Genomic DNA, 17,500 nt, shown 5'->3' with positions numbered 1-17,500 from the left:
ACACAGATGAATAATCACTCAGAAGCATGTCTTTTTTTCCCCCCAGAGTGGTTAGCACATCCTTTTCATTAGCATCATAACACTGCAAGCACAAATTTATATTTTTTCCTAATTTGCAGATGGCAAGTGGCCTCAGTTCCCGAGTGCTGAGTAGAAACATCACGAGGGCCATTAGAGGGCCATGGAACTACGTGGCTGGCAGCCGATGTATACCAGTTGAAAGTCCCGGGTCTATGAAGGTGATTAAACTTCTTATAGCATGTGGTTTTAAGGATTAAGATCTTGCAAGACTTAAGGGTTAATTTGCAAGTTCTTGATTATTTGGTTTCATAGACAGTATACATGTTTTTTTTGTTTTGTGGATTTTGAGTTGATAAGAACTAATCCAGTGTTCTTTTTCGGAAGAGGGAGATATAGATCACATGATATGTAGTTGAATTCTGTTTAATGTTTTTAGAATATAAAGATGTAAGATGTATGCTTTCGTGAAGCTTACCTACACGCATGGCACATCTTCACAGAATCGTATTTCCCTCTGTGCCTGTTGACGTTGCAATGAAGGGCCAGCAAAGTTTTATCTCGTATTCTGTCTGGAAAGAGCTCGGATAGTCCTCGTATTTGGAGATAAATATCCGGGATATTTTATCAATTTATGTAGTTTCTTGGAACCTGTACAATCTCCTACAATACATCATTCTGCAATGTTAGCAATTGCCACACTGTAACTGGAATCATTTGGTGCATAAACTGACTCGTGATAAGCTAATTGAAACCATCATTTCCTGTGATTAACTTTTCATTAGTTAGGCATCAGTGAATTGAATGTATAGATATTATTTTACCCAATAAGTGGTTCTGCTTGATGTACATCATTGAAAAGGAAGAGTTAGGTATTATTTATATGCATTAAATAGCCCTTATTTTCAATGAGAAGCAGAAATGTTGCAAATGAAAAGGCCCAATGATTTCATTAGTCTATCAATTCTGTGTACTATTTACAGTCAAGGTTATAGTTGTTTTAAACCAATGGAAATGGATTCTGCAAATGACTGATAATCAATAATGTTCTTAGTGATCTTTGAGACTAAGTACTATTAACCCATTGGTCGCGGTTTAACCCATTCACGCCGGGGCGGAATTTCGCCTACTCCCGATAACGCCGGGAAGATTTCAAGCGCGCAACCGTTCGTGCCGGGGTGTTTTCCCGCTGCGCGCGGTCGCTCTGACGCTCGCAGAGCGTTTTTCATCCACCCTATCCTTATGGTTTGCGTGATTGCGTCTAAAGTGTAGTCATGTGTAGAAAGTAGTGCTATGTTCAGAGGATGTATATCAGTCGAAAAAGATGTTATAGCACTGTTTTTTTGGTGTTATTCTATTGAACTTTTTCCATATTCTTTACTCCTATGTTGTAATACCAATGGGAAGTGGAAGCATTCTTCTAGTGAGGTAACAAACATAGTTTTTTTTTTTCAATTTTTTTTTTTCTTCCTAAAAGAAAAGAAAGAGAATATGAACAACCATACATGTGCATACAAGTGAATGCAAGTAACAGCAATGTTTTTTCAAGTGTCATTTTCTTTTAGTGGGGCAACAAAAAGATGTTATATAATTTTTTTTTTTTTTTTTTTTTTTTTTATTCCTCGGCCAATTACAATTGATTTTACGATAGTCTTTCGACTCAGATCATCATATTCAACAAATCAGAAACAGAAATCACCATGCCGTACTCAAGATTACGTATGTACCTTTGACGTCATTCATATTACGTTATATCCCATTTTCTACTATTTAGAAGGATAAACTAAAGTAGCTAAGACAAATCAAGTATGAAAATCGAATTGTACTAAGAATAATCTATCATTCTAATGCGGACGTTTCAGCACGTCGCTACTGGCCTCCCGGCGCGCGGGCCGAAAATGTAGCACGTGCCAGGACGTCACCCGGGTCCGGGGCTTTTTTCGACCACGTGTCAGCACGTCAACCGGCGCGAATGGGTTAAAGAAACTATGTATGCAGTAGGATGGCAGGTTTACTTTGTCCGCGTCTACGACCGACTCTGCCTTTGCAGCAAATCATGCCATCCGCTGTTAATGGGTTAATCTGTCACTAATGAATATCAAGGGTATGTGATGGCTGCATTTTTGGTCTGTCAATGGGTTTCAAATTTGTCATTTGATTAGCAGATTCTTATGTAATTTAGAATCCAGTCCTTTATGAATAATGCCAATATGTCTGGCTTGCTCAGTGCATTGAAATATTGCACATTCTCTGTGCAATTATTCTTTTTCTATGAAACCATTCCATTTAGCTTTGTGTTAATTTTGTTCATTTTGGAAGATGCATTAGATATCAGTTATTGCTGTTTTTGTAGTCCTTTTACAAATTATTTACAAGAAGCAGAAAGTGCAAGTTTGTTTGAAGAATGTAGGCCACAACTGAAATGCCAGAATTCTTAGTGTATTATCTTAGTCCATATAACTAAAACATATGGAGAGCCAGTAGAAGGAATATATATTTATGAAAATTATTCCTGTAGGTTAATGAACCTGCCACGGGAGAGCTCCTTTGTGGTGTACCCATCTCAGGACCAGAAGAAGTCAACCGAGCTGTTAATATTGCTAGAGGAGTATTTCCTACATGGAGTAAAGTATGAATTTCCTCTCATTCTGTTTCTTATTTATTTTTTCTTTCTTTTTTTGAAAGTTATTGAAAGATTATGAAATCTTGATGTTATTTGTAACCTAACCATGTCTTATAGACATGGTTAAATTACCTACCTGAAGAATTGTTGAAAGACAGAGAGATTGAAAATAATTACTTCACAGCTTTCCGGAAGAGAAAGAGGGGAAAAGCTGTTAAGAGCAGGGCAGATTATCAGAGAGAACCTAGAAGATATATCCAAGTTGGAGGTAAGTACTGCATATTCTTGCCTTGCTTATGAGAAGTATTGTAATAGATGAATAATTGGGCTATAATTGTACAGGATAGATAACATACATTGAACTTTTATAACAGGTGAAGGACACTGGAAAACCCATTTGGGAAGCACGTCTTGATATTTCGTCCTGTGCTGATGCTTTAGAGTACTACGGTGGTCTTGCTCCCTGCATTGTTGGTAGGTGATTTTCAGATTTTGAATTGTACTGAATAAGAAATGTTGATAAGAAATGTTAACATCATTGTAGTGTACTTTAAGATTAGTTACACAAGATACAACCCCTGTCCACCAACCACACAAAAACATATATATTTACATATTACATGGTTAATGATGTAATAAGTGTTCATAGTTAGTCATTCTAAAGACTGTTAAAACAAAAGCACAATCTTCTTTTTTCTTCAGTTTTAACTTATATATATGCAGTGAAGGAAACCTCAGAACCTCATAGTATTAAGCCACTACTGCACTGTTTCATAGACTTCAACCCATCAGAATTTTTACACATGATATTTCTTCCTTCTTTAGGTCAGCATGTGCCATTACCTGGAGGATCATTTGCTATGGTACAGAAGGAACCTCTTGGGGTCATTGGAGGTGTTGGTGCATGGAACTTTCCCATGCAAACCTGCATTTGGAAGGTGATGTTTTATTGTTGTCAATTGTGGTTCCTAATAAATCATCTGCTGCGTATGACTTATTGTGAAAGAATCCATGTTGGTAGTGTATTCCTGTGAAACGGCTTTGATGATTTTGGAGATTCTGCTTTGGCTTACAAATGGTTGTGTATATTCGTAAAGATAATCAGATATACTTACTGATATGAAAACAAAAACAACAAAGGAAAACAGAGGAAAACACACGAATATGCCAAATTCCTTTTCGCATTTACTGCTTCATCAGGGCATGAAGCAGTAAATGCAAAAAGGCCTTTAGCATATTCATGTGTTTTCCTGTATTTTCCTTCATTGTTTTTGTTTTCAACTTGTTCAGCATGAATCCTTCACACACTACTATATAAAACCATTATAGCAACAAAGAATAACATAAATTTCACCATGATTCAAATATCCATGCACTTTTTTTTTATTATTATTATTATTATTGTTATTATTATTATTATTATTATTATTATTATTATTATTATCATCATAACTTTTCATTTTTGTTATTACTGGAGCACTGCCAGATTTATTGCTCTAATTTTTACTATAATAGTGAAAAAATCACCTTCAAGATTTTTAGGAACTTTATTGCCAAGTCATAGCTATGCACAAGTAATTAATTCAGAATCATGGCTCATTGCAGGTAGCACCAGCCCTGGCTTGTGGGAACACATTTGTCTACAAACCCTCACAATTCACTCCAGTGACAGCAGTAACACTGGGAGAGGTCTTGGCTGATGCAGGGGTACCAGATGGAGTGTATAATGTCATTCAGGTGAAGAATGAAGTAGAATACTTTTGGAAGCAAATGTCTCTCTTTTCCTTTCTCTTTCTCTTTATTCTGCCCTTCTTTTCTCTTCTTTCTCTCCTCTCTGTCATTTCTCTCTCCTCTCTCCCCTCTCCTCTCTCTCTCCCTGAAACATAAATGATTTAATGTTCTTATAAGATATTCTTAATTCATTAATATTAGTGAGGGAAAGGGAGAACATGAAAGATATGTAGATTGTTTAATTGCAGGGTGAAGGACAAACTGGAGCTTATCTCTGTGAACACCCAGATGTTGCCAAGTTATCATTCACCGGATCTGTTCCAACTGGCACCAAGGTAAACTTACTGATATTGTATTCATTTTTTATTTATTTATTTTTTTAATTGTTTGTGTTTGTGTGTGTGTGTGTGTGTGTGTGTGTGTGTGTGTGTGTGTGTGTGTGTGTGTGTGTGTGTGTGTGTGTGTGTGTGTGTGTGCGCATGTGTGTCTGTGTGCATGTGTGTCTGTGTGTCTGTGTCTGTGTCTGTGTCTGTGTCTGTGTCTGTTTGTTTGTTTCCCCAGAAAAATTATGATTGTTTGACTAACTAAAACTAACCCCCTGGGATTGTTTGCACATCATAAGCCTAATGATTAATAATAAGTTTCCTCTTGATGTAGTAGATGTATTAATAGAGTAAAGAATTAAAAGAATTTTGCTTAAACATTTCCAGATAATTTTTAGGAGGTACTGTGCCAAAATCAGATTAATAACACACTGTTGGCTGGATGTAAGAAATACCATCCCATAAAATTAGGTTGCTTTAGAGATGTATGAACAGTAAGAAAAAATACCAATTGTAATGAGTACATTGAAAAGGTCCTTGTAAAGAATTGAGAAAAAATGAGATACAACTGCTCAAAGATTCTTTACTTATTTGTTTCCATTTTAATATGCCTCATTGGGAATTATATAACTAGCTTTACATTGTTAATGTCACTAACACTTGTACTTCTGGATGTGTGATTGTGTTTCTACTCACACAGGTGATGACAGCAGGTGCACAAGATATCAAGTCTGTAACACTAGAACTTGGAGGAAAATCCCCTCTCATTATCTTCCCTGATGCTGATCTGAAGAATGCTGTCAAGGCCACCCTTATGGCAAACTTCTTGTCACAGGGTCAGGTAAGACAGCTTTAGAAGGCCCTTTTCTGCCTGCGCTATTTGAGGTTTTGCACCAGACTTAACTGTTAAAGGACGTGTGTACAAAATTTAGTCATGCTCAGGTGACAGAAGACGTGCCTAACCTGTACCAATATTCAAAAACTGGAAAATTATTGTATTGTTTTCAAGTCTTATAATGTAGAGTTTGACTCTTAGATTCTAAATAAACAACCCATTTTGGACAGATTGAATTAGAGTAGAAGTGATTGTCTTGGTACATTAACCCTCTCTGGACGGGTGGTACACCACGGGTACCGCGCATTCAAGGCCCGTTCGCTGGGTGACGTCATACGGCGTCATTTATTTAACTGATTTACGCGTATGCATTCGAGAGCCCCGGCATTATAACATGCAAGGCTGGAATGCCCCCGTCATGAGTGGGTTAAAGCATCAGATCATAAGACAGCATGTCCTTTCGGGGTTGATATAATGAATACCTGTATTTTAACGTAATAGAAGCATTTGTTTTTAGCAACTTAGAAACAAACAACAAATCATTGGCTGTCCAGTGAGCCCCCACACTAGTTTGTAATTGTGATGCAAGTGTAATCTCATAAGTGCTCTTCCATCCTTTTATTCAATATTAGTTCAATAATGAGAATGCAAGAATCTTTTAAGGTAAAAGAATTTAACAAAAATATGTTTATTTTTTTATGAACATTCTTTTATTTTGTAATATTTTGACAGGTTTGCTCCAATGGAACCAGAGTGTTTGTTCATAGAAGCATTGCTGCAGAGTTCATTAAGCAGCTTGTAACTGCAACTGAAAAGCTGAAGATTGGTGACCCATTTGCCGAAGATACAACAGTGGGTGCAACCATCCATGAGGATCATGCTAAAAAAGTGTTGAGTTATATGGATTCTGCTAAGAAAGAGGTAAAGTGATCATTAATACACAACTGAAACGTGTGTGTGTGTGTGTGTTTTTTTTTTTTTTTTTTTTTTTTGTCACAAAATCTTTTTATAGATATTTTAGTACTTACTTGTCTTTGTCAGTCAGCACAGAAACTTTTTTTTTATTTTCAGGGTGCAACTATTTTATGTGGAGGAGAAAGGGTTTTGCTGAAAGGAAAATTGGCCGGAGGATGGTACCTTTCGCCAGCAGTCCTTACAGATTGCAGAGATGATATGAAGGTTTGTACATCTAAAACAGAGACAGAGACATAAACTTTGTACATGATGTATATTCTCTCACACTTTTTCATCCAATTTGAATGGCAGTACATACATAATAATACAATACTTTGTGTAAGATATCAACTCCTCTTCATCATCATTAATAAGCAAACATGCTGCATTTGTTTAGGTGAAAAGGAAGTACTGACTCTTATGTTGTTGTTTTTTTCCCATTGAAACTAATTGAAGAAAGGACAAGCATAACACCACTCAAACAAATATGGCACACATCACATATGCACGTTATGCACATGTATCACACAGTCTTACTCATGTACTGGAATTGCCTCTTTATTCCAGGTAGTGCAAGAGGAAGTCTTTGGCTCCGTTGCATCAGTTTTAGAGTTTGATACTGAAGAAGAAGCAGTGAAGAGGGCAAACAATACCAAGTTTGGACTAGCTGGTGCTGTTTTCACAAAGTAAGGAAGGATGATAAGTATTGTAGAATATGAAATCAATATTATTTCATTGAAACCTATTGTTTATCTGAGGTTGATTCAGAAGGAAAAGAAGTCCTGTATGATTAGTAATGATCTTGAATTTGTCTCCCACAGGGACATTCAAAGAGGACACAGAGTTGCTAATTCCATTGAAGCAGGAACAGTCTGGATTAATACCTACAACTTGTATCCAACTGAGGTTCCCTTCGGCGGTTACAAGCACAGTGGTATTGGACGAGAAAACGGGTTAACGGCTGTCGATTACTTTACACAGACACGCACCATTTATGTAGAGATGGGTGACGTTGATTGTGGATTACTCTACCAGGATTAAAATATGCTTTTGTTCTACACAAACTTTGACAGAAAGGCCACATATATATTCTGTTTATTTTTGTTATAAAATCTATATGAAATATTTTTATACTTCTTAGGAATCGTATAGTATATGGTATAAGAAAAAAAGTAAATATATAGTTCACATTTTCTCTTCACATTTTAATTTGCCCTTGTTTTATATGTAAAAAAAAAGGAACTCAAAAATTTAATTCGAAATCATGTCACAAATCCTATTGTTATTTACAGAAAATAATCTGAAGGAAGCTTAGAAATTAGTGGAGAGTTATGAAATGAAATTGGTAATCAATTAATTGGCGTGCAATAAGGGAGATACATAACGTGAAAAAAAATATATATATTAACATTGAGTGTGTATGAATAGTACTACCAGTGGGATAAGGGTTGGATTAAACATTAATCTTTGGTCAAGTTGTGCCTGAGTGACTGAATTTCAGTCTCATTTGCTTTGGGTTTTGTTATTGTCATTTGACATTCCATTTTCTGTTATAGTTATTTTTATTTTATGTTTAAGTTGACTGTTACATTTGAATGAAGATTTTAGTAAATGATAATTTGAAATAATGGTTTTACTTTCCTTAATGTTTTTGAAGTTAAATTGTTGCTATATGTAAAACTGTACAGTAATGTCACTTTTCTTGACAATGGTGTCAGTAGTCAGTGCATTGTTGGTAAATTAATTGCATAAACATTCCATCCCCATCAATGAAGTATTTCAGTTGTGTACAAGTTATAAATTGATGAGAGGTCTTTTTAGGTCTGAGTAGTTGAAAATCTGTAAAATGAAGTAGCAAAGGCCAAGTGTAAATATTTGTTCACAACTGGGAAATTGCTACAAAGGCCCAAGTATCTTTTCATTTGTTATATTTATGAATGTAATATTTTCTTAAAAGATTTTTATATCAGAAGTGATGAATATTCATAAGAGTGCTTTCCTTAACCACTTTCATAGTAGCTGGAGGAATATTTCTCCGCTCCGATTGATTAATGACAAGCATCTTATGTGCAATCTGACCATCAATCAAATAGTTTTTCATAAAGACTTCAATGCCCACTATTACCATTATCTTTATATGTGAGATTAGAAATAAGCCACTGCATTGCACAGTAAAATATTTTCATTACCTGACAACTCCTGGTGGCAAGTCAAACATGCCATGACATCAGTGGTAATTCCTCCAGGTGAGTTAAATGGTATGCAATGAGTGGCAAGACGTCCATTCCATGAGAGGAGTGGAGAGCAGATTGTACTTTCTTTGCTCAAAGTGTATTAATATTATTAGTGGTTTTTCTTCTCAACTTGTAAGGGTCCGTAGTTGGACGTAAGCCTTCCCCAATTCTTTCCATCTTTACCGATCCAGCGCTATTCTGTGCCAGTTCTAGTTGATTAGCGGTTAGTGTTCATAATTATGATGAGTATAAATATGCAAAGACCCTTTAGCTTCTGCACAAAAAAGTCATTACCATAAGTTCTCAGTATACCTTATTTGAGCACCACCCTCTCAAGCAATGCAAGATGGGGTCCTCTTCCATCTTGTAAATATTGTAAATTTGAAAAAAAAAAAGTTTTCCATGAAAATTAGAATTTTTAATTTTTTATCATCACATAAAAACACATTACTTCCTTTATGAAGATTGTAATCCACATTATAGGTTAACAAGGAGTATAAAACAAATATCAGTCTATTGCATCCTTCATATAGCTCATCAAATGGCTAATATGGACTTTACTATATGACAAAGACAGTATTTCATACTAATAGATAGTGCAATTTGCACTGGCCAATATTGAAATCAATACCTGAGAAAAGGCCAGGTACACAAGTGTTCCCTGGAGGGATGATAATTTTCTCTGTACTAGCATTTGTAGTTAGCAGGTTTAAAGTGTGATAAGCACAAGAAATATTAGACATGCTGTACACAAGAAAATAATTATATTTATTCTACAGTTGCAAAAAAGACTTCCTGCACCTATTGTTGACAAGCCAAATGGATTGTGTTTGAGTTGTGTAATTGGTGGAGGTATGGCATTGCTCAAATGAAATGTTTTTATTATATTCAATCATCAAATTATAACCATTGCCATCCTTAAAAATAGGCCTGAACAAATCAAAGGGAATATAAGAACTCCATTCTGCAACTGTACAGTTAGTTTACTCACAAATATTAGATTTGCAATGTCAAGCAATAGGAGGCACACCAAAGCCTGAAATTGTTATCTAATTTTTAATCCTGTGATGGGTCACATATTAAGATGATGTCCAGATTAAGGCATTTTAAGATGTGTGTTGTCTATAATTTTCTAGACATGGTATAAAATATGAGTCTTTATATGATATATTAGTAAAATGATACTATTTAGCATAATAGGTCATTATAACTGAAGGAATGAATAGCTTGTAATTTCAACAAAGAGAAAAATGCAGTATGAAAGTGGTCCGATCCCACAAAAATGCCTGTCACAGGGGTTGAGCATGTAAGATGCTACTGAGGCTATATTATTTTTTAGTCATCTGAATATTTATGTCTTATAGTCTGATAATTTTGCTGCAGCAGAAAATAACCAATAGTGCGATTAACCTTTTCTGGACGGGTGGTACACCATGGGTACCGCGCATTCAAGGCCCATTCACTGGGGACGCCATACAGCGTCGTTTATTTAACTAATTTAGGCCTATGCATTCAAGAGCCCCGGTATTGTGACATGCAAGGCTGGAATGCCCCCATCGTGAATGGGTTAATACCCATAGAACAGGAGATGGAGTTCCTATGTAAACTTCACAGAGTTATCTTAGGTTTGACAGTTTTTTCTGATGATTACTGCTAAAAATCAGTCTCCTTACATCATTTGTTTACAGTTCAGATATCACAAACATTCAGCAAAATGGGGTTTGCCATTCTTTATACTCAACTTTTTGCTTAGTTTCATTAACAGAATGTTATCTTTCCTAGGTTTCAGTGCTGTCACAAGTATTACAAAGCTACATCATTAAAAGGGCCTCCAAACTTAGTGCCTGTGAGGATAATTCCATAATTAACCATGGATGCCTTGGTAATTATATAAGGTGAATGATTGTATGCTTACTATAAAATGTCTATAAAATGGTCAGGAATAAATCATTACTACCAAGCACCACAATGATTTTTCTCTTTTATCATCATTGCCATTATCATCATCATTATTTTGTGCTTAAAAATTATATATGACTGAAGAATCATATGAAATTTTAAAGCTTTCATGTTTTATTTTGTTTTTCAGAGACCTGTGACAATAATTATGAGAAATAATCCATCTATTTCAACTTGTCATTTGTAGGACCTTTGTGTATATAACTATATATTGTGATTTCTCGTTTCACAACAATAAAACCTGTCAACATTAGTGTCAAGATGTCACAGTACCTCAAAGTATATCATCCACCTACCTTCTATAGATGGGAAATTCATAAAGAAGTGCATCCTAGTTTGTCATATTGGTGCTATTAATACATCAGAAGAGCAGTTGAATTTTATTTGTATTTTCTATCATTCAACTTTTTTGGTTTTACAGTTAGTGATTTTTTAAAATCTTAAATCATAAATATATTCTGCTTTCCTGTGATTTTGTTTGTTTTCAACCTTTTTTACATTATTAGTTTCTCGAATAATGTACAATGACAGGAGTAACTTTGTTTTTACCCAAGCCAGTAAAAATACATAAAAAACTGATAATCAATTCATTAACCCATTCCCGCCGGCGCTGTTCCGTCTTTGCATGGCTGCAATGCCGGGGCTCTCGAACGCATAGGCCTAAATCAATTATACGACTGACGCCACATGCCGGCACCCGGCACTATGCATATTACATAATCGCCTTCTGTGGCCGGCGGCATCGGGTTAATAACAATTTTTATAGTGACTATCTGTATTTCTACTTCCTTAGACCTGGTGTTCATGGCCTAAATTAGAACAATTTTAGTATTGGTTTTGGTACGACACTAGTGATTGGAAAACTTTAATTGAACTTTTCGGGTTAATTTTTACAAATATAACTTTCCTTTCAGAATCTGTTTTATGACGCATTAAATCATAAAATATTGTAGATTCTCATAAACAGCTAACTTGTGGCACAAATAAAAACACCAAGAGGACTTAAATTCTTGTTACCCAATAAGTTCTACATAAAATTAAGATCTGGTTAATGTTGAATATAAACAAGATGCCTATACTTCTGTAAAGATAAACATTTCCTTGAGGTTTTGAAAATCAGAAATTGAAGAAAAATCCAACACAAATATTGCATTATCTATATTCAGACGCTTCTCACAAAATACACTTTCTAACATTCTCATGAAGGAATATCAAGAACACCCCAAATTAGACATTTTACTTAACCATGTTCACATTCACTTCAATCAATAATAAAACTTTCCTATTTGGGTAATGAAATCAAGTAGTACATATTGTGAATACAAATACTTTTATTTCAAAATACAGAACAAGACAAGGAGCTACTCTTATCATAAATGTAGGCCATTATCTGCATCCTTAATATTGAAGGGCAAGTACTACTGAAAAAGTAATGTACAAAAATAAAGCATGTAATTCCCTTGAATACAACCAATTGCTGTACTAAGTACTATTATTACCTTGGTTGTACTATATTCACCCTTCATGTATATATATATATACTTGATATTCTTTCATGATAAGTACAACCACTAAAGAGTACTTGATCTCTGCCAGTCCTCCTCTATAGCAATCGTCCCAAACTCACTATATAAGTAATAGTAATTTTTTTTCTAATTGAAAACACAACTTGAGACCTAGCATACTGATGTAATCATTTGTGGTTCTCAAAAAGTAGTGATATATGAGGAAATATGAGCAATACATAAATACCATATTTACAAGACAATACAAATATTATGTGCACAGAAGTTATGTTAATAGCATAGGGGAGCTTATTTTTTCAAATGTAAATATCATTGTTTAAGGAAACACAAACACACCTTTCCCTTTCTCATCTTTTCCATCATCATTCAAGTGTGCCTATTGACATCAGATAAACTGTTATTCATTATACAAACATTTTACTAGAATGGAGAATACCTTTCACCTCCAGTAATAACCAGTCGTTTCTTTTCAAAGTCCTTATGAAACCAATTTCTTTAATCAAGAAAGGAATTCATAGACAATTAACCAAGATATGCATGCAGGCATGCAGGCACGCAGGCACACACATGCACACACACACACAAACCTTCTCATGTGTTGCATGCACATATATATTTATGCACTTCAACAATAAACACCTGACTAATTAAAGTTTTACCTTTCATTTCATGAATATGCAGACATTTAATGTAAAATGTAATATCTGTTAGAAAATAAAATACTGCTCCTTTGTAAATCTTCAAAGTAATTGCATTTAAATAATGTTTGTGCATGAATATGCCTCCATTGACTATAACAATCCTTTAAAGAAGAGTAAAAGGATTGACCAATCTCTCTATAGGTAATTAAACTATAACTAAGCTGTGTGCTTAGGATCTTTTAGAACCAAATGAACTGACGAAAAATAATAAATACGAAGGGTGACAAAAAATGTATTTATATTCTTTTTTCCCCTTTTTTTTATTTATTTTTTTTTTAAATTGCTGGCTTCTAAATTTCCAGAGCTTTATAACACATCCAAAATCTAAAACTAACATTCCTTTATTCTTGGAAAAATTTATGCATTCTTTCCACAGTGCAGTAAGGCTTCTTGTATATACATATACATACACATATTTTTACCTAAAATATATAGACAATTACAGAGCCATATTCCTTCCTTCAATACTAATTGCAACCGCTCGACGGGCTTTCGATAGTCTCTTTCTCTCCTGGAAAGCTCGCATCTGCTTGTCTAACCTGGTGACCTCTTTCTTACTAGTCTGAAAGTAATCAAAAAGAAATTAATATAAATTATAAACAAAATCACACAAGCCTTATACAGTCATTTGGCACTAATCACCTCTACTTAAAAATAAGCAGTAATTTTATCAATTGGTCAGATGTGAATAGAGAATCATGGAAGACATACTTTGTGCCTCTGTCCATGGTAACATAAAACATGGGCTATGACCCATCTTCATACACACACTCAGAATTTTTCCAAGATCACATGAATATTCAGCAAAAAAAAATAATAACATATGTTTCAAAGGATTTTCATCTTTAAATCTATTCTTAAACAAAAAAATCTGCAATAATCATAATAAATAAAACAAGACTGACTTTTAGTTGCTTAATTTGTTCATATGTGAATGTCATCAAATCTAACTGCTGGAAAGTTTTTGAAAAACAAGATGGTTGGTTTGCAATCCTTCTTACTGATACGGATTCCAGCTTTTTACTCTTCGCAAAGCTCTTTTACAGCAGGAGCCGTAACAAATGTGACAGCAAACACACTACCCTTCCCCTATGTTGCCCATTATTTGTTCATCTAAGATTAGTTCAAGTTAGTGAGTGTGGGGAAAAGGTTCTTACAAGACAACACAATCCAAAACACAAGTCAATCCATGGCCTTGCAAAGTCGTGAAGGGAAAGCTGCATAATTTTCTTTTTAATTGCTTTGAGCAGAAGTTGGCTTAATTAGACTTTTAAAATAGAATAAAAGGCTTTTCTGGAGGAAGAATTTTCACAGATATTAATGGCAACTGATAATGCAGTGTTCTAATCATTAAGTTTCATATAGAATCATCTCCATAGCTATGTAAGTATCTACATGCTGGGATTCAATATAGTGCATTGGAAAAAATTATCACTGAAAGAGTATTCTCAGTATGAAAATAGTGTTCAATTCATTTCTAGACTGATGATTACATACATAAATCTTAGATAACTTACTCTGTTAAGATCAACTTCCGTCTGCCACTTTGGACGGTTGACATAATCTTTGGCTGAAGGGCGAGGGACACGTGCTCTATAGCACCATCCAGGGTCACCTGGACGCAGTGGTCGCCTGGAAATAAATTCAACAGCAGTTAAATTTTGATATCATACCTCAAACTAATCTATTACTCTGTAATTAAAGTACTAGATTTCTGTGGGAGTTTTGCCATTCTCTAAAATGTAATTCTGTATTAAAATATAAGAACATTGTCATTGCAAACAATGCTTATAATCAATATATCAATGAACCTTGTGCTGAGCTATTATATTAATCTAGAAGTCCCAAGGCATTCATTTTTAACCAATCATTTCACCGCCTCCTGCATATATTACAAAGGTATTTTTTACACTAAGTTAATCAACTTTATCCATGATTAATAATCAAATCCTAGAGGATTTAAATAATTAGCTAATATCTTCCAAACCAGCAAAAATATTGTCAGAAAAATAAAATCCAATCCATAAGCCCTGCAAGCAGTATCAATCAGTATGGTATCTAGAATCAAAATATCAAATATCCACTATTATCCAAGAATTTCATGTTCTGTAGAGTAAGATTAAATAGCAGCAAATGCATTTGAGAATGTGGCATATCTAAAGCCAGGAAGTAATAGACATCTATGCCTAAATCATTTGTTCCAAAACAAGCAATACTTCATGGTTTTACATGCAAGACTGATCACAGCATATGAGTAATAGTGATACAGCACGGCAATTCATACATTCTAAATAAAAGTAATCCCTAAAAACAACGTTTTGACCACAGACAAAAACCTAAATTATTGTTTCATGGAAAAAATAATGTTACCAGCTTATCAACCTGCAAAGAATACATGACCCTAGCAATCAACCTTCAGACCATGGACAATTCTTCTCCCTGTGCCCTGTTATCAGTTTGCCTTTCTTTAACATACCCAGACTCATCTGTTTGAATTTCCTGTTGATCTTTTCTGCTGCTGCCTCCTTGTGACTGTTGCTGCTCCAGATCTCTTTCAAGACGTTCTTCTCTTGACAGAGCTGTAAAAATGGATAAATGTTAGTCAAGATTAACAAGACTTAGAAATAGAGAGAGAGAGAGAGAGAGAGAGAGAGAGAGAGAGAGAGAGAGAGAGAGAGAGAGAGAGAGAGAGAGAGAGAGAGAGAGAGAGAGAGAGAGAGAGTGTGTATGTGTGTGCACATGTGTGTGCGCATGTGTATGCACATGTGTGTGTGTGTGCACATGTGTGTGTGTGTGCACGTGTGTGTGTGCACGTGTGTGTGTGCACGTGTGTGTGTGTGTGTGTGTGTGTGTGTGTGTATGTGTGCACATGTATATGTGTGTGTGCACATGTATATGTGTGTGTGTGCACATGTATATATGTGTGTGTGTGTGTGTGTGTGTGTGTGTGTGTGTGTGTGTGTGTGTGTGTGTGTGTGTGTGTGTGTGTGTGTGTGTGTGTGTGTGTGCACATGTATATGTGTGTGTGTGTGCACATGTATATGTGTGTGTGTGTGCACATGTATATGTGTGTGTGTGTGCACATGTATATGTGTGTGTGTGTCTGCACATGTATATGTGTGTGTGTGTGTGCACATGTGTGTGTGTGTGTGTGCACATGTGTGTGTGTGTGTGCACATGTGTGTGTGTGCGCATGTGTGTGTGTGTGTGTGTGCGCATGTGTGTGTGTGTGCGCATGTGTGTGTGTGCGCATGTGTGTGTGTGTGCGCATGTGTGTGTGTGTGCGCATGTGTGTGTGCGCATGTGTGTGTGTGCGCATGTGTGTGTGTGCGCATGTGTGTGTGTGTGTGTGCGCATGTGTGTGTGTGCGCATGTGTGTGTGTGTGTGTGTGTGCGCATGTGTGTGTGTGCATGTGTGTGCGCATGTGTGTGTGTGCGCATGTGTGTGTGTGCGCATGCGCATGTGTGTGTGTGTGTGTGCACATGTGCGGTGGGTGTGGGTGAGGTTAAAACCATGTCAACCCTTCAAAAGCAATTGAGCAGCAGAGTAACATTCCCTAGAGTTGTGACCATTATGACCATCACACAGCTGGCTGCATTCCTCCCAGGGTTTTCAGAACAACAGAAGGAATCCAAACGAATACAAAAACATCACATCACTCAAGAGATAGGTCAATGCTTATGCCAGCAAGTGGGCATCATATTCCAAGGATGTTGCATATTTGCATTTTAGTTTTGGAAGAGGCAAAAGCTATATATTCCATTTTTTGCAATTAGTCTCACATAAAGTTGAAAAAGACCTTCAGCCCAAGAAAGCTTCAAACTATACAAGTACCATCTTCTATGGAGAGGTAAAAAGTGAAAAAGCTAAAAGGCACAAATTAAAATACAATAGATTCTAGACTATGAAGCACAAAAACTTTATAATATAAACAACCTACCAATTTGTCTTCATCCAACTATCTATTAAACAGTTTTGAACATTATCAAATATTCCACAACCGTGCACTTACATTTGAAATCGTCTGAGACATTGAATATCGGGCGTGACCACATGGATATGAGCCTCCCACAGCGATCTCTAATCATTTTCAACTCTTTGGGATGTTTATAGAGATACATAATGGCTTTCCCAATGCCTGAAGTCTTCAACATATCTTGTGAGAGAGGTGGTAGCTGCAAAAACACAAAATTAGTCAGTGTAATATTCTGAAAAAATTATATAACAGTCATTATGGTTATCCTTACTGATACCATTACTACTATTATTACCATAATAATTATAATCATAATAATATTATTACTATTATCATCATAATAATCACATTCATAATAATATCATCATCATTATCATCATAATTACTATTATCATTAATAATAATAATAATTATTATAATAATAACTATAATAATAATAATAATAATAATAATAATAATAATAATAACAATAACAATAACAATAATAATAATAATAATAATAATAATAATAATAATAATAATAATAATAATAATAATAATAATAATAATAATAATAATAATAATAATAATAACAATAACAATAACAATAACAATAACAATAACAATAACAATAACAATA

At 35.0% G+C, this 17,500-nt stretch overlaps 2 protein-coding genes across 5 annotated transcripts in view; one reads left to right on the top strand and one right to left on the bottom strand.

Moving 5' to 3' along the window:
* The window catches only part of LOC122249287 (4-trimethylaminobutyraldehyde dehydrogenase), an 8,785-nt gene extending 676 nt beyond the window's left edge, over positions 1 to 8,109 (top strand). For all 4 annotated transcript variants that reach the window (XM_043010014.2, XM_043010015.2, XM_086548321.1 and 1 more), the window contains exons 2-13: positions 120 to 239; positions 2,537 to 2,647; positions 2,826 to 2,909; positions 3,016 to 3,115; positions 3,467 to 3,579; positions 4,247 to 4,378; positions 4,621 to 4,707; positions 5,396 to 5,536; positions 6,263 to 6,451; positions 6,602 to 6,709; positions 7,052 to 7,170; positions 7,306 to 8,109. In XM_043010014.2, coding sequence (XP_042865948.2) covers positions 120 to 239; positions 2,537 to 2,647; positions 2,826 to 2,909; positions 3,016 to 3,115; positions 3,467 to 3,579; positions 4,247 to 4,378; positions 4,621 to 4,707; positions 5,396 to 5,536; positions 6,263 to 6,451; positions 6,602 to 6,709; positions 7,052 to 7,170; positions 7,306 to 7,525 — 1,524 coding nt within the window. In that variant the 3' untranslated portion in view covers positions 7,526 to 8,109. The remainder of the gene's footprint in view (positions 1 to 119; positions 240 to 2,536; positions 2,648 to 2,825; positions 2,910 to 3,015; positions 3,116 to 3,466; positions 3,580 to 4,246; positions 4,379 to 4,620; positions 4,708 to 5,395; positions 5,537 to 6,262; positions 6,452 to 6,601; positions 6,710 to 7,051; positions 7,171 to 7,305) is intronic.
* Positions 8,110 to 11,674: 3,565 nt separating this feature from the next.
* The window catches only part of LOC122249288 (uncharacterized), a 17,487-nt gene continuing 11,661 nt past the window's right edge, over positions 11,675 to 17,500 (bottom strand). Inside the window, exons 9-12 of the mRNA XM_043010018.2 lie at positions 16,918 to 17,080; positions 15,381 to 15,483; positions 14,422 to 14,536; positions 11,675 to 13,466 (exon numbers count right to left, since the gene is read on the bottom strand). Coding sequence (XP_042865952.1) covers positions 13,344 to 13,466; positions 14,422 to 14,536; positions 15,381 to 15,483; positions 16,918 to 17,080 — 504 coding nt within the window. The 3' untranslated portion in view covers positions 11,675 to 13,343. The remainder of the gene's footprint in view (positions 13,467 to 14,421; positions 14,537 to 15,380; positions 15,484 to 16,917; positions 17,081 to 17,500) is intronic.

Source organism: Penaeus japonicus, unplaced genomic scaffold, assembly GCF_977035675.1.
Source record: "Penaeus japonicus unplaced genomic scaffold, GWHDUDI00000001_assembly GWHDUDI00000020, whole genome shotgun sequence".
In the NCBI taxonomy this organism is placed as follows: domain Eukaryota; kingdom Metazoa; phylum Arthropoda; class Malacostraca; order Decapoda; family Penaeidae; genus Penaeus; species Penaeus japonicus.
The sequence above is the reverse complement of the archived record's forward strand: the minus strand, read 5'-3'. Positions and strand labels throughout refer to the sequence as shown.